We start from the raw sequence: 26,301 nt of genomic DNA, 5'->3' as shown, positions 1-26,301 counted from the left end.
CGTTGGGGAAAATAAAAAGTTCAAAGAACAAAATAAATAACAACAACAACAACGAGTCTCTGTTATCTCTCCTCTCCAGAGATAATTACTCAGTTTGGTATATGTCTTCTGCCCACTTTTTAAGAAAATCAAGATCACATCAATGTTTTATGAAGCCAGCATTGCAACATTTATGATTTTTGTATCCTAATGTCTTCACTTGCTAAGATCAATTTTCCACTCCAACAAATGTTCTCCATAAATATTAAGCATTAGAAAATGGCTGGATAATTTGTGAGGCCCAGTGAAAAATGAAAACGAAGGGTCCCTTGTTCAAAAGAGCATTAAGAATTTCACGACAACGAGGGCAGAGCATTAAATCAGAGGGCAGGATGGCCCGTGTGAGCTTGGGGCCCTCACAGGAGCTGACCCTGATTGGATGACTTTGTGCAGACATGCTACCATTTACCCAATTATCTGCTGTTGAACATTCTGGTTGTTTATAACTTTATGCTACTATAAATGAGACTTCCTTGTGAACATAGTTTTGAAGGAACTGTTTCCTTGGAATAAGTTTCCAGAGAAGAACTTGCTGCACCTGATAGTACACATTTTTAAGGCTTTGCGCCCCAGAAAGCTTGCATTTGTTTATATTCCAATACCCAGCTTGGAACATGTCTACCAAAGTGATGTTATTCTTATGTGTAACCTTTTCAGGCCATTTTGGCATCTTGTAACAGGGGCCTCAGCAGTTGGAAGATCAGGAGATGTATAGCACTGGGAAAGTCTGCTACCAGAGGTCTCTCCAAAGTCCTGAAGAGCAATGATGTCAGTTTAAAGACTAAGGTGTGTATCATTCAATTCATGGCCTTTCCAATCACCTGCTATGCATCTGGGAGCTGCACAGTGAATAAGGATACAGAGGAAGGAAGAACTGATGCCTTTGAGTTGTGGCATCTTGGACTGACAAAAGAATTAACAGCTATGTCTTAGAGAAGGGACAGCCAGAATGCTCCTTGGATGCAAAAGATGGTGACGCTTTGCCTCAGATATTTTGGACATGTTGCTGGATAGGGTAGTTCTTGGAAAGGGACAGCATGCTTCGAAAGGTGGGTCAACAAAGGAGAGAAAGACCTTTAACAAGATGGATTGACACAACAGGCTCCGGCTTGTTGGAGATTGTGAAGATGACACAGGATAGGACAGGGTTCAGATCTGTTGTTCATAGGGTCACTTGACTCAATGGCACTTAACAACAACAACTAAGGTAGACAGTTCTATTAGTGGCTGCCAATGGACCACAAGTACCAGCATCCATGCCCTTCGTGAAGGACACACTCATGATGATTTTGGGTTTGGCCGTTCATCTTGCTTTGACCTTAGGGACATCAGCAAGTATGATGCAAGCAGAGCTTCCATCGTAAGCATTTGTCCTCTGGGAACCCAGCTGCCATGTTTTAAGGAAGCCCAAGCTAGACTTGTGATGAGAAAGGCCACATGGAGAAGGCTGGGGGGATGAGATAAAAGGAAACCACCAGAAGCGAGGCAGTCCAGCTGAATGAGCCCTCTGAACGCAGCCCTATGGGGCCAAAGAACTTCCCAGTCGGCCCAGACGGTGCTGAGAATAAATGCTGAGAGTAAGTTTTGGGCTAATTTGTCGCCTGGGAAGACAGAATATGTTTTCATCAAGTTGTTCTGAAGATTAGAGAGAATGCTTGGCACATAGGAAGCATTATTGAACAGTGAGCAAGATATCCTGTCAACTCTGGTGGCTTAATGACAGGAAGTTGCGCTGTAATCCCAAAGGCATGCGGTTCAAACCCAGCAGCCGCTCTGCAGGAGGATGGGCAATCTCCCGTGCAATTAACTGCCTCTGAAATCCCACTAGGGACTCACCTATAGTTCGGTTCCAACTCAATGGTACACAACAACAACCACCCAGCCCAGAAGATGGAAGAAAAAAGGTCAAGGACTGTAGTCTTCAATATGGACCGAAACTCAGCATTAAGAAAACAAAGATGCTCACCACTGGGCCTATAAGCAGCACCAGGATAGATGGAGACGACACTGAGACTGTTACAATTACAGCCTGCTCTCGTCCACAATGAACAGTCTTGAAAAATAGTCAGGAAGTCAAAAGATGAACTGCATTAGAAAAAATTTGCTGTCAGGAGTGCTGAAGAGCAACAATGTCAATCTAGAGACTAAGGTGCACCTGATCCAGGCCATGGTCTTTGTAATTACTTGCTATGCATCAGAAAACTGGAAAATGACCAAAGATGACAGAAGAAGAATTGATGCCTTTGAGTTGTGATGCTGGAGAGGGGTATTGAACACTCCATGGACTTCCAAGAGAACAAACAGGTCTGTCCTGAACAGGGAGAAACCAAGTTGCTTCTTGGAGGTAAGGATTTTGATGCTTTCTCTGACATACTCTGGGCATGTTGCCATGGGAGATCAGTCCTAGGAGAAGAACATCATGTTTGGAAGGCTGGAGTGACCACACAGGAAAGGAAGATCCTGGATGAGATGGATTGACACAGTAACTGGGGTTATGGGGGTAGGTGTGTCAGAGACAGTGAAACTGGCTCAGGACAGGGCAGGGTTCAGAGCTATTATATACAGAATCGCTATGAGTCTCAGGCGACTCGACAGAACATAACAACAACCACCCAGCCCAGAGCTTGAATTTGGATGTTGCTCTTTGCCATCAAGTTGGAATGGATACCTAGCTGACCTTTCAATGGGTTTTCAGAGTTAGGTACTCTCATGAGTGGAGATTGCCCATCTTTTCCCTGCAGAGCAGCTGGTGGATTCGAACCATGTGCCTTTGGGATTGCAGCGCAGCTTCTTACCACTAGGCCACCAGAGCTCCCTTTGGTTTTGGGTTTGGAGTCCTCAGACAGCACAGGGCTTGACTCCTACGGGACTGGCTGACGTCTCCAACCCCCCTGAGGTGCCTTGGAAGGCGCTCCTGGTGACCTGCTTTCCAAACGTCACATCCTTTAAAACCCAACAGAGTGCAGTTGTCTTCTGCACACTGGGAACATCATGAGTTAAAATCAAGGCAATGGACCAAGGTTTGATTCAGTTTGGGGTTTTTGTTTTGTTTGCTGAAGTCAAACAATATCCCCCTCCCTTCTTTTTTTTTCAGAGAAATCATAGCTTTAGGAGGCAATGTGGGGAACTGGTGTTTATCAAGGCTAAATTTTCCAGAAAGCCCTGCCCTTCCCAGAGGCTGGATCCCAGGGGAGATCTTGTGGGGTCTGCCTGCTGAGCTGGGCGCCCAGGGACCCTGTGGTTCCTGCTGACTTAAAAACGCAATGAGTCTTGTTTAAGCCGAGGACCCATTTGGAAACTCCCCACTGATTTCTGTGATAACTCCAGTCAGGTCATTTAGCTCTCCCACTTCACTTCCCCATATTCACTTTTGGCGGGATGAGATTTTTTTCTTCTTTGTAAGCTTATATCCTGAAGGAATGAGCCAGCCATTTCCCAGAGGGTCAGACTTGTTTAAAGTACAGGAGAAGGAGGGGTGAGGAGACAGGGAGAGGGCAACAGTTTATAAACAGACAAGCGTCAAAAAGGAAATAAGGAATGCTGGAACTGGACGAGTTCAAAAAACCAGTAACTGGTTTTCTCGTGCCCTATTTGCAGGGCGATAAAAAATGGCCTTTAATAGAACATTTATCAGGGAGCGCTGGTGGCCTAGTGCCAAGAAGCTGCACTGCAATCCTGAAGGTGTACAGTTTGAATCTACCAGATGTGGAGAAGGAGGGACAATCTCCTCCTGTGCCAGTTGGCTCTCATTCGATGGTGCACAAAAACAAAAATTAAAAAAAGAAAACATTTCTCTCTCTTTGCTAGCTCAGATGCTCACCATTGTTCAATCCTGTTGGTAAAAGTTCAGTGTGGGAATTCCAAGGCAAATCAATATTCCTGCTGTATTTCAAGTCATAAAAGAAAGGTAGATACTCCAATAAAGATGAGTACAAGCTAAGGACATAAGGCAAAACTGCCCTATCCTTCACGATGGGTTCTAGGACACCGATGTTGGAAACGAAAGCCAAAAATTTTTAGAACAAGGGAGAGGTGTGTTGTTGTCATGTGCCATCGAGTTGCCTAGGACCCATAGTGACCCTATGTACAGCAGCTCTGAGTCTGCCCTGTTCTGAGCTAGTTTCGCTGACACCAACACTCCAACCCCCACTGCTCCAGTTACTGTATCAATCCCTCTCATCCAGAGTCTTCCTCTCCTGGACTGTCCCTCCACCCTTCCGAGCACGATGTCCTTCTCCAAGGACTGGTCCCTCCTGGCCATGTGCCCAAAGTATGTGAGACAGAATTTCAAAATCCTAACCTCCAGGGAGAAACGTGGTTTCAACCTCTCCAAGATAGACTTATTTGTTTTCTTGGTGGAGCATGGCACGTACAGCACCACAACTCGAAGGCGTCGATTCTTCCTCTGTCAGTCTTAGTCATTATCCAGCTCTCTGATGCAGAGCAAGTAATTGCGAAGACCATGGCCTGGATGAGACGCACCTTGGTCTCTAGACTGGCATCGTGGCTTTTCAGTACTCTGGAGAGGTCCCTGACAGCAGATTTTCACAATGCAACATAGGTGCCTTCAATTTATGTCACTGGGTATGCTCCTGTTGTTTTGTTAGATGCCGGAGAGTTACTTTCGGCCCCTGACTCATGGTGATCTCATGCACAATGGAGCAAAATGCTGCCTGGTGATCAGGTACAGATCTGACTCAATGTCTCATTCATTCCACAGACTCCTTGAATGTGTACAGCTGGGCTGGAGCCCAGGGCGGTGCACTGTAAAGCTGGTCAAACTCTTCTACTAAGATCCAAGAAGAGCCCGGACACTTTGCCTCCGCCAGCAGCTTTCCTGAAGAGACAGCCATCAACAGATGAGTGAAAGCAGTTTTTGTATCACCGTGACAAGAGACTGTCACCTCACAGCCATTATCCTGCCGGCTCCCCTCACCCCCAAACACTCAGAAACCCCAGTCCACCCTGACTGCTAGGAGACCAGTGACACAGAAATCCTGGTCCCTGCAGGTGGCCTGAGCGGTGTGTCCCAGGGATGCTGCAAGGTTTACTTAACCTGCCCCAGTGACTGGGACTGAGTATGTCAGACAAGTCCCACTAAATGGAAACATGACCTGATATGATCTATGACTCACTTGGCCGCCAAAATGTGTGCCACCCTCACTGGAGTTTGCAAATGCATAATCAATCCATTCTCTCCAATGAGATGCCCCCTTGGCCATGATGTCCCTCCTGAGGACAGGAATGGAATCTTGTCCGTCTGTTTTAGGAGGTAAAGTGCCATGGGGACTCTTCCTGCAAAGGTCAGAGCCACCAGTGATTCCAAAGTCCAATTCCAAAGCCCAGGCTTTCTCATTTGGGGGCTGCTTCCACACCAGCATTGACTAGCCGGTTAAGGACTCGGAGGGCCCAGCCCACCCCAAAGGACATTGTTCTTTGAGGCTCTAGCCTTCAATAGAAGTTGTCCCATCATGTGGTGTGTGGATGAAAGCCCTATGAACACAGGAGTCACTCGAAGATGCAAACGGTTCTTCTTCCTAAAAGTGAGTTTATCCCTGGGTGATGCAAACAGCACGGTTGGCTGAAAGCTGAAAGCTTGAAAGTTCAAGTGTACCCACAGGTGTCATGGAATAAGAACCTGGGGGTCCACCTTTGAAAATCCACGGCCGTTGGAAGCCCTGTAGAACACAGGGCTATGCTGACACCACAAATCAGAGTCAACACAACAGCAGTTGTTTTTCTGTTTTGTTCTCTCACTTTGAGGACTTCCATGATGCTGGGGCAAACAGAAAGCCTCCCAGCATCCAGTGCTCGTGTTAAGTAAGTGATCAGAAGGGGAGGCCACGAGGTAACAGCTCACCTGTGAAGTGTCAAGCATGGGCTGGGGGCTTCCCACAACACTTCAATTCACCTTCAAGCTTTAGAGTCGGCGAGAAAAAAAATGTAGGATTGTACACAGCTTTAGTTTGCTTGGCTCCACAGTCAACAATCTTGGCACCAGTAGCCAGGAAATTAAAAGGCATATTGCCATGGGGATGTCTGCTATTAGGGACCTCTCCAAAGTACTGAGGAGCAATGGTGTCTCTCTGGAGACTAAGGTGCGTCTGATACAGGCCGTGGTCTTCAAAATCACTTATTATGTATCAGAGATTTGGACAATGACCAAGGAGGATAGAAGGAGAATTGATGCCTTTGAGCTGTGGTGCTGGAGAAGAGTATTGAGAATACCATGGACTGCTAGGAAAACAAAGAGATTCGTCCTGGAAAGGGTTAAACCGGTGGCTGCTTGGAGGCAAGGATTCTGAGCCTCCGTCTAACATACTTTGGACAAGTCGTAAGGAGAGACCGGTCCTTGGAGAAAGACATCATGCTTGGGAGGGTGGAGGGACAGCACAGGAGGGGAAGACCCTCTATGAGGTGGATTGATTCGGTGACTGGGATAATTGGGATGGGAGTGTCAGAGACAGTGTGATTGGCACAGGACAGAGCAGAGTTTAGGGCTGTTGTACATAGGGTCGCTATGAGTCGCAAGCGACTCGACGGCACATAACAACAACAACAACATCATAATCAGTCAGCCCAGAGTCAGCCTAGGGTTCTTCCTGGCTGGTGGCACAGCTGCCCACAGGCAGGGCTGAGCGAGGAGACGGGGCAGACCAGGGATCTTCTGCGACATCCCCAGTGGGCTGGCGATTATCTAAAATCAGCACATTCAGGAGGAAAGCCAATTTCACTCGAAAAGCAGATTAAACTAAATTAATAAGGCCTTAAAATGCGAATGGGTAATTAGAGACACAAAAAGCTGTTAAAAGTAAATGCTGGGGACCAGGAAAGCCACAACAGGGCCCCTGTGTGCACGAAACAATGTCATTTCATTCCGAGGCCATAAAGAAAGTGGTGGGCAAAGGAGCGCGTACTTGCTTAGGACGAGCAAAATGATAAGACAAAACATCTTGCTATCTTAGGTAAGACAGGGCCCAAGTTTTTGGCAAACTCAAGGCCAAGGTGTTGGACGTGGAGGTGAGAAAGGGGGACCGAAGGGCACATGATCCCTGAGAAGTTTCCTTCATGCATTCTACACATATTCCGAGTTTGCAGCAGGGCCCCAGTGCTGAGCATGGCTCGAAGGCTGCACCCTGGCTCTGCTGCCACGGAGCTACTCAGCCTGGGATGGAGACAGCCATGCCTGCTGGCCCCTGACAGCCGCTGTGATCTGTGCAGAGACGGGTGATGGGCACCCGCTCCAGATGGCAAGTCTTCCTGGTGGATGTAACAGTATTACTATCACTAGCACTGTCTCCATCATCATCATCATGATGAAACCTACATGGACTACTTGTTATGTGCCAGGCAGAGAACCAAGCAAAGCTTGTGTTGTATCAAGTTAAATGCTTACAGCTTGGACTGGGTACCCATCTGCCCATTTTACAGATGTGGAGGCTGAGGCCTTAAGGTTACAAGCCATTGAGGAAGGAGACGAAATGGGACCCTAGAGCCTGTGCTCTTGGCCTCAGGGCTCCGATATTCCCTGATTTAAGCCGACCATTGAATGGGTGTGGGATCTGGGGAGAGGAGTTACAGCATAGTTCTGTGCAAGGAGAATTCAGTGCACTCACGCGTGCCACACCTCTCTTCCTGCATGATGCAGGGAACAGAGGGACTTAGGAGAGGCTCCCGCTCTCCAGGGCTCACAGATTGTGGAAGACGGGCAGATAACAAATCTGAGATGATCTGAAAGTGGTGGATAGATGTAGACATAGAGGTGATGAGACTGGGAGGTGAGGGCTGAGGTCCATGAAGAACACTGAAAGTGGAAACAGAAAATAACGCAGAATTGAGGTTGATGAGTAGAAGGTGAACCAGGGAACCCCAGGTAGCGGGAAACGCACAAATGTCCTTGTTAGCTCAGGAAGGGGCTGCACCAGAAAGATTTCTGAACAGGCTTAAAGGCCAGACTGAGGTCTTTCAGCACAAAAGCTTCTCAGCCCATAATTTACTGAAAACACTGCTCACAGCCTCTTTCCCACCTCACTTCACATCTTGGTGGCTCCCACCAGGCAAAACTGGAGCTACGGAATTCCCAGACGTTTACGAATCTGGTATCTGACAGCCAGAACCTGGCTCCGCACTCCAGGCACTTGCATAATAGCTTGCCTCTGGAAACCCTCTGAACCTGGAGAAAGGATGAAAATCACACAAGTGTTGAGGACTTTTTTGTTGTTCATAGGGTCGCTATGGGTTGCCTACGACTTGAAGGCACTTAACAACAACATTAGTCCCAATCCTCTGAAAATGTATTTCTTGGGCCGCTACTGTTTGCCAAGGCTTTTCTACGTATCTCTCAAGCTTGCCAGAGGCCATCATAGTCTCCATTCTACAGATAAGAAGCTAAAGTTTAAGGTTATTAGCTACTAAGCCCAAGGCCAGAGAGCCAGGAAGAGTATGTGCCATGATTCTAACACCCTCTGCTGGCCTGAGTCCAAGTTCCGCCTGCTGTCAGCCTTGGAACATCTATTCCGACGTTGCACTGTGTGTGCGATGCTGTGACTGAAAAGTAACACCTAAAAAGCTGAACACTCAGATCTGGCCAGCCAGACACAGGCGCGCTCACCTGCCCGAGGAAACAGATTCAGGAAGAAACTCGGGCCAGGAACTAAACTGCAGAATAGAGCAAGGCGACACTGCATGGTTCAAAATTAGGAAAGGAGTGCGTCAGGGATGTGTCCTGTCTCCATACCTTTTCAATCTGTATGCAGAACAGATCATTCAGGATACTGCACTTTATGAGGAGGAATGTGGCATCAAGATAGGAGAAGACTCATCAACAACCTACATTATGCAGATGACACAATCTTGCTCGCTGAAACAGAGGAAGACCTGAAGCGCTTGCAGAAAGTCAAGGACTATAGTCTTCAATATGGATTGAAGCTCAACATCAAGAAGACAAGGATTCCCACCACTGGGCCGACTGGCAGCACCATGATCAATGGAGAAGGAATTGAGATTATTGACAATTTTAGCTTACTAAACTCCGCTATCAACATTTCTGGCACCAGAAGTTAGGAAATCAAAAGATGAATTGCACTGGAAAAATAAGCAGTCAGGGACCTCTCTAGAGTACTGAGAAGCAATGATGTCAGTCTGGAGACTAAGGTGCACCTGTTCCAGGCCACGGTCTTCACAATTCCTTGCTGGACAATGACTAAGGATGACAGAGGAAGAATCAATGCCTTTGATTTGTGGTACTGGGTAAGAAAATTGAACATACATACCATGGACAGCAAAGAAAACAAACAAGTGTTTCCTGGAAGGGGTGAAACCAAATTTCTCCTTGGAGGTTAGGATTGTGAAGTTCCATCTCACATCCTTTGGGCACGTGGCCAGGAGGTATCAGCCCTTGGAGAAGGACATCGTGCTTGGAAGGGTGGAGGGACAGTAGAAGAGGAAGACCTGGATCAGATGGACTACTGACACAGTAACTGGGGCAACAAGAGTTGGTGTGCTGGAGTCAGTGAGACCAGCACAGGATAGGTTAGGCTTCACTGCTATTGGACATTGCTAGTCATCACAGGCAACTTGACAGCACATAACAACAACAACAACAACAGGGTCCTTCTATGTTGTTCTTGGATCGGGGAGAAGGGAAGGGAACACCAGAGAAAAGAGGGACAGAGGGAGAAGGCAGGAACTGACTGATCTACCAGCATGGAAGCTAACTAGGCCTCTGATTTGATACACAGCTCTCAGCCACTCCGGACCACGGCTAAAAGATGGGCGGTCACCTCCCTCAGAAGCAGGAGGTCGCCTCTCTGTGAGTCAGACTGGATTCTTTGGCAGTGAGTTTTGGTTCAGCCCTCTCAAGTATTTATTTACACACTAAAGCAAATACCTCAAGTGGGAAGAAGCTGCACTGCAATCCCAAAGGCACGTGGTTCGAATCCACCAGCTGTTCTGCGGGAGAAGGATGGGTAATCCCCTCCCATGTGATTAACTGCCTCTGCAAACCTGTAGGAGGATCAGTTCCTATTCAACAGTGCTCAACAACAACACATGAAACACCTACACAAGTGGCATGGATTGAATGATGTCCTCTACTCCCCAGCTAGGCCAGGCCCAGATTCCCAGGTATGCAATTATCCATATGTTATAAACTTAACTTTTGTGATGTGAATAGGGAGCATTAATGGCCTAGTGGCAAGAAGCTGCACTGCAATCCCGAAGGGATGCAGTTCAAATCCACCAGCTGCTCTTTGTGAGAAGGACGGGCAATCTCCTCCTCCCATGCGATTTACTGCCTCGGAAAACCCACCAGAGAGTCAGCTATGGATTCCAGATCTAAGGCACACAACAACACGATGTAAGTGAAGCAGTTTGTAAAGAGATGAAGGCGAGATGCAGCACTGTTACTCAGGTCCCAGCCTTGATCAGGTTAGGAAAATGTAAGGGGTGTGTCCCGCCTCATCTTTTGTCTTTCAAGAGATAAAAGGAGGGAAAAGAGACCAGAGAAGAAGGCTGGGAAGGGCCTCACTACCATCAGGAAAGATGAACTAGGAATGGAGCACATATTTGGCCCCAGGTTCACGTATGAAGAAAATTCTAGAACTAGGAGACATACACACACACACACACACACACACACACACACACACACACACACACACAGGAAGCCTTCTGTTGGAGCCTGCACCCTAACTTTGAACTTCCAGCCTTTTTTTTTTTTTTCAAATTCCAACAGTATTATTTACTAAAAGGGAAAAATTAAATCACTAACATTGCATGGTTCAAAATCAGGAAAGGAGTATGTAAGGGATGTGTCCTATCTCCTTACCTTTTCAATCTATATGCAGAACAGATCATTCCGGAGGCTAGGCTTTATGAGGAGAAATGTGATATCAGGATTGGAGGAAGACTCATGCACAACCTATGTTATACAGATGACACAAACTTGCTAAAAAGGAGAAGATGAAGCTGTTGCTGCAGAAGTTCAAGGACTGTGTCTTCAATACAGACTGAAGCTCAACATCAAAAGATTCTTACCATTGGGCTGAATGGCAACACCATGAAAGATGGCAAAGAGATTGAGATTGTTAAGAATGACAGCTTGCTCAGCTCCACAATCTTAATACTAGCAGCCAGGAAATCAAAAGACAAATTGCACTGGGAAAATCTGCTGTCAGGGACCTCTGCAGAGTACTGAGAATGATGTCAGTGTAGACACTAAAGTGTGCCTACTCCAGGCCATGGTCTTCACAATTACTTACTATGCATCAAAGAGCTTGGATTTCTAGGCTTCGTGACTGTTTTATCTCTTTTATAAGGGCACTAGATAATCCATATGGTGGTGATTATTGTTGTTAGGTGCCATTGAGTCAAGTACGTTCATAGCCAAACTATGAATAATACATTTGAACCCCGTCCTATCCTGTGCCATCTTCACACTTCCTGACATACTAGAGCCCATTGCAGCAGTCACTGTGTCAATCCACCTGGTCAAGGCTCTTCCTCTCCTTTGCCGACCTTCCACCCTTCCCAGCATCATGTCCCTTTCCAAGGAATAGCCTCTACTACTAGCAACATGCCCAAAGTACAATCCAGACGGTAAGTCTAGATACTTAACCAATGTGATGAGCTCCAAGGGAGGGATTTCAGTCAGCATGACAGACACCCGGGGTTCCCCGCTGGAGGACTAACTCTGAGCAGGGTGGCAGACACCTCCAGCGCATCTTAGCCCACACAACACAGCGAGCTGCTAAGACAGTTTCCAGGGAGAACCAAGCAGACTTTCTACTGGGATGTCTGCCACAGGGCTTGGGAGGTGAGGCTGGTTTCTACAGGAGACTGGAAACTCCCTCAACTTCGTTTTCTCCTCCCATTTATAAGGACTAAAGGCAGATATCTGTTCATGTCCTCAGCACCTCTGGGGAGGGGGTGGGATACACGGGCTTCCCACCCCAGCTTCCTCTTGTGGGTCCAGGCACTGTGGATTGATTCTGAAATCTGAAAAATGATGAGAATGGTTACATCAGTGGGAAGGAGCTTTAGGCACTGAGCTCGCATCCAGAATGCTTTAGCTTCCATTTCTCTTTCTTTCTTAACATGGTCAAGTCATGGCTGACCCGCCACTGAGGCTACAAATCACATGGAGAAGACTACTCCTGTTCCTTCCACGGAGCTGATGGTGGACTGGAAGCACCAGGGGAGTGTCGTCTACAGGTTAACAGTCAACTCCCTCCGGACTATGCACTCAGAGCTCCCACGCTGCCAGTCAGATCCTTTCATTTGGGACTTCTGGAATTGGAGGAGGAGGTGAGCCAGGGACTGATGGAAGGAAGGATCTGGAACCATCCTCGACACCTGCAGCAGGTGCCCACACCCACGACTTTGCCCTTCCCCTCTGAGCCTGCACACCATCTTCTCTCACGCTCAGCTCACCTTGGGTGGCACCAGCACAAGGAGGTGGCATGTCCCCTCCCCAGCTGCAATGGCCCAGCTCCAGCTGCCACACACTGCGGCTCCTCTCCAATACCACAGGGATCCTCCCTGGGCTCCCCTGTTGCACAAGATTAGCAAGAAACAAGCTTTCGAGGCTTAGCCAAATAATGCTCCTTCCAACTTCCGGCAGCGTGGGGAAGCTTAGCAGGCAAGCAGCACACTGAATTTCGTACAGGACCTTCCACCTCACATGCTCTTTTGAACCTTGTCACGCCCCCATGGATTTGGGAACTAAGTCTTCTCCATCAAGGAGGTTGTTGTTATGTGCCTTCAAGTTGCCTGCGACTCATAGAGACCCTATGTACAACAGCCCTAAACCCTGCTCTATCCTACGCCAATCTTATTGTCTCTGACGCACCTACCCCCATTACCCCAGTCACTGAAACAATTTATCTCATCCAGGGTCTTCCTCTCCTGCGCTGTCCCTACACCCTCCCAAGCATGATGTCCCTCTCCACGGATTGATCTCGCAGTACAATATGTCCAAAATATGTTAGATGAAGGTTCAGAATCCTTGCCTCCAAGGAGTATCCTGGTTTCACCCTCTCCCAGATGAACCTGTTTATTCTCTTAGTAGTCCATGGTATATCCAATACTCTTCACCAACACCACAGTTCAAAGGCATCAATTCTCCTTCTATCATTCCTAGTCATTGTCCAGCTCTCTGATGCATAGCAAGTAATTGTGAAGACCATGACCTGGATCAGGCACACCTTAGTCTCCAGACTGACATCGCTGCTCTTCAGTACCTTGGAGAGGTCTCTGACAGCAGACTTTCTCAATGCAATTTGTCTTTTAATTTCCTGACTGCTGGTACCAAGAGTGTTTAGAACCAAGCAAACTGAAGCTGTTAACAATCTCAATCTCTTTACCATCTATCACGATGCAGCTAAATGTCCCAGTGGTGAGAATCTTTGATGAAGGGTTCTTTTTGACAGCTTGGACCAAAAGAGTACGGCAAGGTGTCGGATGCATAAGTTAGGTGGATCCTAAAAAGGCCACACATTTTTGCCTCGCTCTTTGGGCACCCTCAGTCTTGGAACCAGCCGTATTGTGAAGAAGCCCAAATAGCCACTAGACAATGAATATGAATGAAATGGGGTACTTGCAGCTCCTGGTTAAGCTGCCACAGCCGACACTGCACGCGGCACGGAGAGATCAGCCACCCCCTCCGCGCCCTGACCAAATGGTCGATTTAGGAACAAAATGAATGACTGTTCCAAGGTACCATCTTGATGTGGTTTTGTTTACATAGTATTTTGTTGTGGCTGTTGTTGATAGCTGCCATTGGGTCGAGTGTGATTCATAGAGACCCTGTGAACAACAGATCTGAACCCTGTCCTATCCTGTGCCGTCCTTACCATCTCTGACACACTTGGGCCCATTGCTGCAGTCACCTTTACTGAGCCACCGCTTTGAGGGTCTTCGTCTCTTTCACTGACTTGCCACACAAATAATTCATGACCACATTTAATTCCTCTAATGATGACATCCAGGAGCCCTGGTGGCTTCATGGTAAGGAATCATGTCAGGAATGCAAAAGTACACGGTTCAAATACACCAGCAGGAGAGGGGTGGGTAATCTCCTCCTGTGCGATTTCCTGTCTCTGGAAACCCACTAGAAGGTCAGTCATGGGTTGGTTCTAACTCAATAACCAAAAAAAGTTTGTTTGGTTGGTTTTTTTACACACCCCCACACACTAGTTTATTTACAAAATTAGAACAGTTTTAATAGCCAAGCACAGTGAGTCTCAGAGGGACAAAATGCCTTTCTGAGGAAGTACATCTGGAGAGCACAACCTGGGCCCGTAGCTAAGTCATCGCCGAGCTAAAGCTTTGTATTCCACACCTGCACAGCCACACAAGACTCTGGAGTTACCTCCTCGGTCTTCAGTTACAAACCACTATGGGCGACTGTGAGTCTGGTGTCCCCACCTCTAGTGACTCCACCTCTGGGCACTAAGATGCAATGCACCTCTCTACCCTAATTCATTTACCTGTAACCCCCAAATCAAAACAGTGCCAAGATAACGCATGGCGGCCCTGTGAGTTCAGCATCTTGCTGCATGAAGTTCTGAAGACTCACGAACCGACATTCCAAGAACTTTCTTCCAAAGTGCCTTGGGGTAGGTCTGAACCACTAACTTCTAGGTTTGTAGGAAAGCACTTAGCTGTCTGCACTACCAGAGATTCCACCCACTTATGACAGTGGATCCTGGTAAGACTGTCACAGGCACGGGCCAGTCCACCTTGTAATTTCTCCACAGCAGTTTTAACAAAAAGCATAGTCACTGGATGAACAACCTCAACAATATCCAGGAATGTCTTAGAAAAACAAATTCTCAGCCCCACCACAGGTCCTAGGAATCTCTAACTAGAGTTGGGGCGCATTCAAGTTGAGGATCACTGCTTTGCTCACATACAGTTTAATTCATTATCTCTGTTGTTGTCATGTACCATAGAGTCAGAGCTGACCCATAGCTGACCCTCTGGTGGCTTTTCAGAGGCAGTTAATTGCACGGGAGGAGATTGCCCATCCTTCTGCCATGGAGCTACTGGTGGCCTTGAACTGAGTGCCTTCAGGATTGTAGTGCAGCTTCTTGCCACTAGGCCACCAGAGCTCCATTAATCCATTATTTCTGATCTGTCAATGTTTTGTTTTTCAGTGGATGTTTTTAGAGTCAAGTGACAGCTCATATAACTTAAAGGCAAAAAAAAGGGGGTACAGACTAGTGAAAGCTTGGAGTGAGACTGGTGTCAAGAACTCTGGTCCTCCTCTAAATATCTGTCTGTCTGTCTGTCACTTCTGCTTCTTTCCTGGCCTCACTTCACTTTTTCCTTCCATGAGATTCCTCCAAGAAGCAATGGAAAATGGAGTTGGGAGAACCAGCTATGAGGTGCTCTAGGCTTACATCATACCAGCTAGTCCTTAGAGGAAGGAGAACTCATCTTGAAGAGCCTTGAAATAAAATCCCAGGGAAGGGTGTGATTGGCTCAGCTTAGGCCTCACGCACAGCCACGTGACAGGCCATGCGACACTGTGCATCCTGGTATAAGTGGGTCATCCCAGGACAGACAGTGCACCCACAGAGTGAGAAGGGGCAATTTCTACCAGGAGGGGGCAATGCCAGCCAGAAAAAAGAAACAGCAGTGATTCATCCAATAAGCACAGGTCTATCCTGAGTGATTACACCTCCTCCTCCTCATTAGACATGTGCACTCGGGCTTCACCAGGCACAGTCCTTTCTGTTCCTGTGGTCCCCAGAATCTGCCTTGTGAGACAGGAGAGAGGCAGTCATGACGCCCGTCTTGCAGATGGGCACTCGGACAGTATGTCGTCTAGTTATTTATATTTATTTACTCTGCCAGCCAGGTAACAGAGGAGGACTCTAAGTCAGGCACTCATGCTCTAAGTCAAGCATTTCTACATAGTCCTGTGTCTGCCATGTACGCTGTTGCCACCACACTGCAATGAAGCTCACAATAAGAAATGCAACTGTCATCTCACAAACTCGCTCTATCTTGCTGAATTCTGGCCACGTGAACCTCAGTCATTTGTATCAGCTGCAGATGTAAGATGGACATTTGCTGGTGGTGGTCTTCTTCGTGCATCTTTTTTAAAGATGGGCAGAGGAGGAACACAAGATAAAAACGGAAGTGCTCAATAAGATGTACCGGGAGAGAAAACGACAGACATTTACCGAGGAGTGGCCAGTTGCGTCGTTGAATCGGCCTTTTCCTAATTCACCATAAGCCTCCGGGGGTAACTCACTTGTAATTAATGTGTGTTAGTAAAGAAAGTCTGGGACATGAACATGTGGCCAGGAACCTGTAACTGAGCTACGACTAGGAATATGACAGAGTGGTAGTCGTCACTTATTTACAAATACATTCAGGTATGTAGACAGCTGCACCCTCTGTCCCCTGTGTAAGTGCCAAAGCAGCTGTTTTTAGTCTTTTGAAAACATCACTACGAGTGCTATAATTCGGAATGTAATGTCTTCCTTTAATTAGAATTTATACCACAGCAAAAAAAAAAAAAAAAGAAATGCAGCTGTTGGGCCTCAGCAGAGGTACCGCTGATAAACAACGAAGCAGAAAACTTTATAAACAATTAGGTTAAGGGCCTCTTCTCTACCACCAGCCAGCCGGGTGTGGTTAAGCTGAAAAAGTACTTGACCTGCTTGAGTTTCAGCTTCTCATCTGTAAAATGGAAATACTATTTCTGAACGACATGTGCAGGCACAACAGTAGAGATTTAATATAAGTTCCTCTCTTTTGTTCTTGCCAGACACAAAACCAAATCTAAAACACCAGGGCGATTTCTGAAAGCTACTTTGTGAATTGTATTTGGGTTGCTTTTAATTCTTCTTTTTGTAATCCTCAAAAGCACGCTGCTGACACCGATTTCAAAGGTCAGAAAACTTTCACTAAGACATGAAAGGGACCCTGTGTTTCCATCCAGGAATGGGACCAGCTGAGCCCTGGGAACACAAGCGGATGGAGAACAGAACAGGTACCTGACCTGACCTGGGAGGCTCTCAGGAGACCCGCTCAGGCCCGAGACTCCCTCAGCTCTGCTGTCCAGGGACCTGACGCTGCCACTGGCACTGTGATTCTTAAAATGAGAACAATGACACTTCTTTAATGGGTCGAGAGCGAGAGCAGAAAGCTGGCAAGAGTCTAAACCGAAATAAGCTTGGTGGATTTCATATCACCATCTGTAATGGGATGACTGGATGGGTGGGAGGGCAGAAGTAAGGAAAAAGAGGGAATGCAGGAAAATCTCTTCTAAGCGCTGAATACAGAAACACACCTAAGAAAAAGCATTGGGGGAGGGGGCGGGAAACCATGCAGGGGAGTATATAGTATGGATCATTTTAACTTTTCTTTCCTTAGAGATACTGACTAATTGATAGGTCAATAAATATATTCGAGGCAGATTCCCGGACAGGCAGTGGGAACGAAGCCAAGTGGGGGAGGGGTCTGCTCCTTTTCATTCCACACTTTCCGGTGCTTATTTAAAGTCTTTTCCTCTTATAATAAAAACAAAGCAAGCAGCAGAGGGGTGAGGTCTGGAAGGGGAAGGCAGACTCTGTGTCCGTCTGTCGGGGTCACCGCAAGTTCAGGGCGGGAGGGAAGGCCAGGCCACATCCAGGAAGGAGGTATGAGCTTCTCCAGTGAACAAAGCCGCCTGGTCCAGGGAAAACCCGAGCTGTCATCAAATGGTCCTTCGGAATGAAAAATGGCCCTTCTGCTGTCACTGGGCGTGGCCAGGCTTGGGGGCTGTGGACTCCTGGCTAAGACGTTCTTCCCCTACAAAGGCTGCTCATGCTGGGGAGATTCGAGGCACACAATCAGAGGCCTCTACCTCCTAGAGGACTCGCTGGCCCAGGAGTGGGGACCATGGCTTGAAGTTGAAGAGCATCTTCCTTACTCCAGGGCCTCAACCTGCCGCAGCCTATATCTGTCTGAACCCATGTGACCCACATCGGTCACACTCGAAATGACAAGAGTGGGCTCAATATGACACGTTAGGGGACAAAGGCATGCAGGAGGCACAGAGAGCCATTGTGTTGACCCAGATGATGTCTCAGCTGCTCCTGGGTCATAGGGGATGTGCACACTGAGAAGGTGAGCTGTGTGGGTCAGGCCTACAGAGGCCTGCACCTTCCACTTCAGCCCCAGGAGCAACCACAGACGCTTCAGGTGGTTCAAACACGGGCTGCAGTGTCTGCTAGCAAACAGCCTGACCTGGTAAGGGGCGCCTGGCCTCTACCTGTCTCATTTTCCGCTTCTCCTACAGACAGGAGATAGAGAAAGACAATTCTTTGCTCCAAAGCAGTGTTTCTCCAACGTTTGCTCTACAGACTCACCTGGAAAGGCTACTGAAATAGGAACTGCTGGCCCCACTGGTGGAGTTGTTTTTGTCTGGAAGAGGGGCAAGAGAATTTGTATTGCCAACAAGTATCCTGTGGCAATGGCCTATGCTTTGAGAACCATACTTTATAGGGTAGAAAGCCACAGTGCAAACAACAATGGATGACCCTTGGAGCCGCAGTCCAGGTAAGCGGGGGCGGTGGGGACTGTGATCAATTAGACTGCCTCATCTAAAACAAACAACTGCATCATGCTTTAGGGCTTGACATGAAGGAATGAAAAGGAAGCTGTGTTTTAAGCAACAGCCAGAAAGACAGTTTTTAAGTGGGCTTTTCTTTCTTTTAGTAAGAAATCTTCCAATCTTTGGCAATACTAAGCCACTGTGGTTGAAACAATGTGCAGGCCAAACAAAACACATCCGAAGGGTGGATTTTACCCTCTGGCTTCTGCTTCGGAACTCAGATACGGTTCCCACTGAAGAGACTCTGGACCACAGAGCTCTCAGTCAGGAAGCAGCAAGGTGTCGTGGCCGTTCGGGGAGGGACGTCGGCCTCACCACGTCTGCAAAGGCTGCCTGCCGCCTGGGGGTCACTTTGAGGCTGGCTACCCAGTTCTCTTCACTCTCCTTTGCTTCAGCCATACTTTGGAGTTCAGTCCTACTTAAGTCTCGGCAGACTGTTTGTCATCTATATGACTTTGTGCTTGTCGCCCCCTTTGCCTGGAGGACTTTGGACCCCTTCCCTACAGTCTATATTAATTCTTACTCGTCCTTCAAGGCCTTACTCAGCTGGCCACCTCCTCTGAGAGGCCTTCCCAGCCTACCGCTCGACCCACCTCCTCACTCCTCAGCCCTGTGCTCCCTTCTCTCTTACAGCTTGAAGAGATCACCATCATTCTCATTCTTTAGATGTTTTATGAGACCTCACTGCTGACTGCTGGTTACCAAGGCCGTGGGGCAGTCGGAGCAGTGGTAGAAAGATGCTACCTTGGGCAACCACCTTGCTCAGGACCCCTGGGACCTTCACAGCCTTCAGCCAGCATGCCCTCCTGGCACACGGCTCCCTGAGGCATTTGCAACTCTCAGACTCATTCATTTCTCTTCTGTTATCCAATGTCCTCTGCAGGGACACTTCTCACACTGCTCTGAAGATATCCAGGATGCAGTGGGGTGGTCCAGAGTAGGGAAGGGAAAGGCTGAGCAGAGGGGCTGTCCCCACAGCAGGCCACACATGACACATGGCAAGGAAAGCCAATAGACCACGAGTCCTCACCAGGGTTTGTTTCATTTGCCCAGCTGCAAGGCCAATTTCCTTGTCGGCTCACGTGGTGTAAGGTGCAGAAAAGAACGTGGCCAAATGCTGCTTTCTTCATATCCCAGACTCTCCCTTCGCAAACCTCCTGCCCTTTACAATTCAGTTCCTTTACCTCCTGGAGAAATTCTTCTGTGATCCTCTCTCTGTGCTCCCTACGTTGCTATAGATCACACCATATTACGACTGTGAGCTTCCAGACATACAGAATGTCAACAAGCTGGGTCCCCGGGGCCTAATGCAAAGCTGAATAGGTAAGAAAAAGCAGCAGGCAGAGTGCTGGGAACACAGAAGACATTTACAGCCTTGGCAGTCCTAAGTTGACCTCACGTGCTATCAAGATGCATCGATAATTACTAGTTACTGGAATCCTAAAGTTAGAAATGAACAAGGAAAAATACAGTCTTGATGAAAGAAAAGATACGAGCCATCTCATGATAGATTTCTGCAACACTTATTCACTGTAAATACATTTTAAAAAGAAAAACAGTGGGGGGAAAAGCCAACAGTGACTACACAGGTGGACTGCACCAAATGGAATCTACAGGAATAAAATTATATCAACAAAAAGAGATGATGGAGAAGCTCAACATTAGTCAGAAAAGAGAAGCTCAATATTGTCAGTTGAAAAAGGGCTGGAGACCAAGCAAGACTCGACCATCAACTGGAAATGTGCAGGTACAATCGTTCTGGAAGGCAGTTTCATGCTTCCTCAAATAGCTGAATATAGAAGTTCCATATGACCCAGCTATTCCATTGCTTGGACTATAACCCAAGAAAATGAGAACTGAGACTCAAATGGAAACGTATACACCAATGTTCATAGCAGCATTATTCACCATTGCAAGAACATGGAAACAACCCAGATGTCCAACCACAAATGAATGGATTGAGCAGTTGTGGTACATTCACACAATGTAATACTATGCAGCACGCAGGAGCAACGATTTTGTAAATTATTACCTACCTTGGAAGGGACTGGCGAGCACTATGCTGAGTGAACTAACTCAGTCCCACAAGGACAAATACTGTATAAAACCATTATTGTAGGATTAGTATGAGGATCTGAGGTAGGGGGAGGGTAGAAATAGAGGGGTGAGAAAGGGGGTAGTGTGTTAATCATAGGGTTGTATAACTTGATGGATGCGTGGGGTGAAGAAAACAGGAAGGATCTTTTGTGAAAAACAACGTGTTTAAACTTTGTAAATAAATCAGAATAATATTAAAAAATATTAAAAAAAATAATGAAGTGTGCAAAGGACTTAAGTTCTGCCACCAAACAACACCAAAAAAAATGCTCAGCTTTTCTCCAGCTGAAAGTATGGAAGACGAAAATTCAAGCCTGGAGTTAAAACACTGCAGGTTTCCATGGGGAAAATCTGAAACAGTAGAGGAAACATCAAAAGAAGATGGAAGGAATATACTCATTGTACCAAGGAGAACTGGTCGAAGAGTCTCCACAGTTCAGGAGGTAACAGATGATCAAGATAGGTGGTACAGAAGGAAGAAGTTCAAGTTGTAGTGAAGGCGTTGATGAAACAAATTAAGGCGCCAGGAACTGATGGAGTATCGATAGATTTCTGCAAAGGAGCATCATACAACACTGAATGTGCTCACTTGTCTATACTAAGAAATTTGGAATATAGTATCTAGCCAAAGGGCTGCAAGAGATCCGTATTTGCACCCATTGCCAAGAAAAAGGAAACAAAAGAATGCACAAATTACCAAAAACTACCATTAATACAACTGATGCCTTTGAGTTGTGATCCTGGAGAAGAGTACAGAACATACTATGGACCGCCAAGAGAACAAATATGTCTGTCTTGGAGAGGGTGAAACCAATTTTCTTCTTGGAGGTTAGAATTTTGAAAGCTGTCTCACATATCTCACATACTTTGAGCACATGGCCAGGAGGGACTGATCCTTGGAGGGCACCATGATCGGAAGGGTGGAGGGACAGCGCAGGAGAGGAAGACCCTGGATGAGATGGACTGACATAGTAACCAGGGTAATGGGGGTTGGTGTGTTGGAATCAGTGAGACTGGCTCAGGACAGGGCGGGCTTCAGAGCTGTTTTACATAAGGTCTCTATGAGTCACAGGTATGTCATTATTTGTATTATATACAAATGGAATTTTGCTAAAGATAATGGGGAAAAAAAGATAAATGGTTGCAGCACTACATTGCCAGAAAGTAAAGCCGGATTCAGGAGGAGATACCATTGGAGATACCATTGTTGATTTGAGAAAAACCTTGATTAAAACGAAATAATACTAAAAATGTATTTACGGGTGTTTTACTATGTAAAGAATTCAATTCTGTAGCTCATAACAAAAGTGAATAACCCTGCAAAGACTAGGAATTACTCATACACACTCATTCATTGCTCTCAAGCTGGAACGACTCACGGCTCACCCTCCAGCAGGTTTGCAAAGGCTGTCGCACACACACGAGATTTCTCATCTATCTCTCTTGATACAGCTGGTGGATTCAAACCACCTGCCTTTGGACTGGCAGCACAACTCCTTACCAGTAAGCTACCAGAGTTCCTAAACTGTTCTTGAGGAGCCCTGGCGGTGTGGTGTGTTACAGGTTGTTCTGTTTCCCCAAAATGTCGGTGGTTCAAATCCACTAGTCACTTTGATGGTGTAAGTGAAGAGTGGAGTTCTTGGGAACCTTCCGGAGGGTCACCATGTGCCTGAATCAACTCAGGGGAAGAGCATCTTCTTTTTGGTAATTGTGCCCATGAGGAACTGTACGCAGACCATGAGGCAGAACCAGGAGATACCACATGGTTTGAAATGCAGGAAAGCTCTACACCCAGGCTGTATCTTTCGATCCTATTTCTTCATTCTCTAGGGTAAGCACGCAATATAAGAAAGGTGAACTAGATGAACAAGTCAATAGGATTGCAAGAAGGCTCGTTAACTACCTGTGATACGCAGATGGTACAACTTTGCTTTGTTAAAAGTGAAGAGGCCTTGAAACACTTGCTGATGAAGCTCAAAGGGTACAGTCTTCAAGATGTAGATTCTACAACAAGAAAATAAAAATTCTCTGAACTTGACCAATATGCAGTATGGTGATAAGAGGAGAAAAGACGGAAGTTGGCACGGATTTAATTTTATGGGGTCCACAATCCAGACCCATGGAGGCAACAGTCAAGCACGCAAATGAAAATCTACTCTACAAGACTACATTCAAGTATGAAAAAACCAAAGAGGATCCTTTGAGGGTAAGACACCCCTGAGCCAAGCCACATGCTTTTAATTGCACTAGTGAAAGTTAAGCAGTGAATAAGGAAGAATAAGGAGCTGGTGCCTTAAATTATGGCCTTGATCCTGAAAGAAGCACAGCTGAAATGCCGTTAAAAGGAAGCTGGAAAGACTTTGTCTCACATCCTTTGGAGATGCTATCAAGAAAGGTAAATTCCCTACTTGACAGATAAAGACACCATGCTTGGTTAAGTAGAGGGTCAGAAGAGAAAAGGAAACCCACTGAGAAGGATCACATACTGGCCCCGACGATGAGCTCCAGCAGAACCATGATTGTGAGGGAGGCACATCCCTGAGCAGGGTGTTGTATGTGGTGTCGATGAGTCAGAACTGGCATGAGCTTACTCAACAATAACAGAGCACAGTGAAAATTAACAGGGACTCTGGAGTTGATCAAATCCTATTGAAATGCCTTTCCAGTACTTACTTAACTTGCCCCAACGCCCCACAGCAAGGAAGCTTGCTCCAGGTATTTGTAAAATAAGATTGAAAAGGGAGTTGTGAAGCTTAAATGAACTCACACGAAAGATAGGACCTGACGTGTAGTAAACACTTGATGAGAAGCGTCCCTAGGTAACTCGTAAAACGCTTCACATGCTGCTGAATGAGGAGAGAGGCCCAGGAGGGCGAAGGTGACTGCCAGGTAGGCGTAAGTCAGCACATTCCAGAAGTCACACCGACCCAAACTGAACAGAGGTGTTTGGCGTGCTCGGTGTATCCCCCTCAAGAGTGAGCCGGGGTCAAAGGCTATTAGTACAATGTGGGGTTCCATGCAGCAGAGCTGGGCAGAGATGAGAAATGCAGAGCCCAAACTCTGCCAGATTCTCAGACCCGTCAGGGAATCCGCTCTCCCACTGTGAGTGAGCCTCTCCAGCAGGTAAGAGTCCTTGAGGCCTCTAAACACACAGTCTGCCATTTCCCTACAACAACAGTGATTTCTCTCTAGTGCCTAGTACGAAGTCCTTGTGCTGTCAACTCAGAGGCGAGCAGTTCTAGGGAGAAAGGTGAGCGGTATTCTCCCGAGCAATTCACAGTCCCGGTAAACCTGCTGGAGGCACAGCTATGAGTCGGTTCCAACTCGATGGCACATAACAAAGACATTCCTGTTTGTCATTCCTTCCTCCATTCATCTAAACACCAACAGAGCGGTTAGATAAGGCGGGAGAGATGTGTTCAGACCCAGGGTTTATCCCCAGGCAGTAACGCTCCTTCGACACAGTCCTCCCAAACCTCACCCCCCTTAGAGTCTCAGCAGAGGCTCTGTCTGGAGGAAGCTGGCACAGAGCAGGAGTGTGGGCTTCAAAGTCAAAAAGCTCACATTCCACCTCGAGCATTAATTAGTCACTGGGAGAGGTGAGGTTACTAACCGCCCCCTCACTGGGCTGTGGCATTGAGCAGGACACACAGCAAACCCTGGGGAGGGGGCACCCGGGACAAGCCAAGTCTCCCTGGTAGCAAGTAGAAGCTGGGTTCCCAGCAAAGCCTTGGAAGAGGGAGACCAGAAGGCCTTTAACTTGCCAGTGACCTCGGGAATGTTGACAGAGGCTGACCTTCCGGGAGTCTGTTGTGGTTGTGCTAATTGGGGTCTCTGGGGTCACCAGCTTCCCACCCTTTAGTGGGGAGGCTGGGATGGTTCCCCCCCCCTCACAATTGGGGGACAGTAGCTGAAAAGGTGTAGGTGGCAGCACTTTAAGGAAGAACAATGGGTGGTGGTAGCAGACAGAGGGGCGGGGCGAGGCCAGGAGCCAGTCCCAGCTTGCAGAAGAGTAGAGGGCAGGGCAGCGGGTCAGAGCCGGAGAGCTTCAGGCAAAGGGGCCCCTGCACTGCTGAGTCTCTAGTTCCATTCTCATGTCCCCGTCAAGTGCAGCCTCGGAGGGCGCCAGGCTTCCCTGGGATTCCAGCCTAGCCCCTCCCTGGCTCTGCTACCCCAGGGCGTGTTACTTCATCTCTTTGACACGATTTCCTCATCTGTAAAATGGGCGGAGTCCTCATAGCTGCCTCAGAGGGTGTTTTGAAGTTCAAGTGAAGTCATGTATGTGTGAAGGACATGGCCAGGTGCCCGGGGCTTGAGGGAGACTCCACAGAGGCAACCTTCAGAACTATTACGACCATCTTGTTCCCACAGAAGGGGCACCAGAGGCACCGTGCGGGTGGGGATGGGAAGGATCCCAAGGCCCTGTGGGGTTCCCCTCCCAGATGAATCAAGACCCACTAGGCAGGAGATAACGCCGGGGGCCAGAATCCTCACCATGCACTTGCGGTCATCTATGCCCGTCAGATCCTCTTCGAACTCCTTCCCGACCTGGAAGTCCATGATGTAGTTCCTGAAAGTGCTCAGGGTGCGGATGATCATATGGTCGCCCTCCTGCACGATCTCTTTGTCTGGCTTGAGCAAGGTGGCGATCTTGCGCAAGGCCACATTCACATCTGCAGGGTGTGCAGGGGAGAACAGAGAGGGGCAGGGTTGGTGGTCAGGAAACCGCGGAGTATCGTTCCCGGGGGTACAAGAACCCCCTTGTATCCCCCCACACTGAGCCACTCCTCTAGAAACCCAGGCAGGGCGCTCAGATGGCTTTGCTGCCTATGCGCGCAGCCCGTCCGCGCCTCTTGTGCCAACAAAGTTTTCTGCAACCCAAATACAGCTTTCCTAATGCAATTACCCACGTCCAGGGCCAACTGTCAGGCCCCAACGACCCCAGACCTCGGGACAGTCTGCTGGCCAGGCGGATAGCAGTGGCCGCGGGTCCACTAGGGAGGGACGAGCAGAGGGACAAGGGCGGCTGCGCCCTGCGCCCAGGCCCAGCGCCGCGGGCCGGGGGCTTACCAAGCGCGCGCAGATACTCCTCGAAATTGTCGTTGCTCAGCATCTTCCAGTAGCCGGTGAAATCGACCGGCATCTCGGCGGGCGAACAGGGCCGGATGGCCAGCAGCAGGCGGGGCGGCGCTGGACTGTGCCCGGGCGGCAGCGGCCGAGGCGAGCTGGGTGGTGCGCGGCCCGGAAATGCGCGCCCTCGGGGGCCCGGGCGCTGTGCGGGGCGGCTGCCGGGGTTCCGAGAGAGCGCGCACAAAGCCCCGCAGGAGGATCCATCGGAGCCTCGCTCCTCCCCACTTAATGGGACGGGGGCGGGGACAGGGCTGGGGGCTGGCGGAGAGCCACCTTCGCCCAGACCTTCCGTCGGCGCCCCTGGGGTGGAAGGAGGTTGGCGGCTGCAAGGGGCGCTTTGTTGGCCCCGCGTCCACTGTTGCTGCGGATTTCCCCAAACGCTGCGAACTTCTCGCACTCGGCGGCCACTTGATGGCTGGAAA

General features: G+C 48.1%; 1 protein-coding gene across 1 annotated transcript in view; it reads right to left on the bottom strand.

Annotated features, from left to right (window-relative positions):
• RBP1 (retinol binding protein 1, cellular) overlaps positions 1-26,083 on the bottom strand; it is a 33,182-nt gene extending 7,099 nt beyond the window's left edge. The window contains 3 exon segments of the mRNA XM_006903656.1: positions 25,244-25,422; positions 25,820-25,937; positions 25,940-26,083. Of these exon segments, the coding sequence (XP_006903718.1) occupies positions 25,244-25,422; positions 25,820-25,937; positions 25,940-26,083 (441 nt within the window).
• Positions 26,084-26,301: the final 218 nt, after the last annotated feature.

This window comes from Elephantulus edwardii, unplaced genomic scaffold (assembly GCF_000299155.1).
Source record: "Elephantulus edwardii isolate Elephantulus edwardi_28Jun2011 unplaced genomic scaffold, EleEdw1.0 scaffold00281, whole genome shotgun sequence".
Taxonomy (NCBI): domain Eukaryota; kingdom Metazoa; phylum Chordata; class Mammalia; order Macroscelidea; family Macroscelididae; genus Elephantulus; species Elephantulus edwardii.
This window is presented reverse-complemented; position numbering and strand designations above follow the sequence as displayed.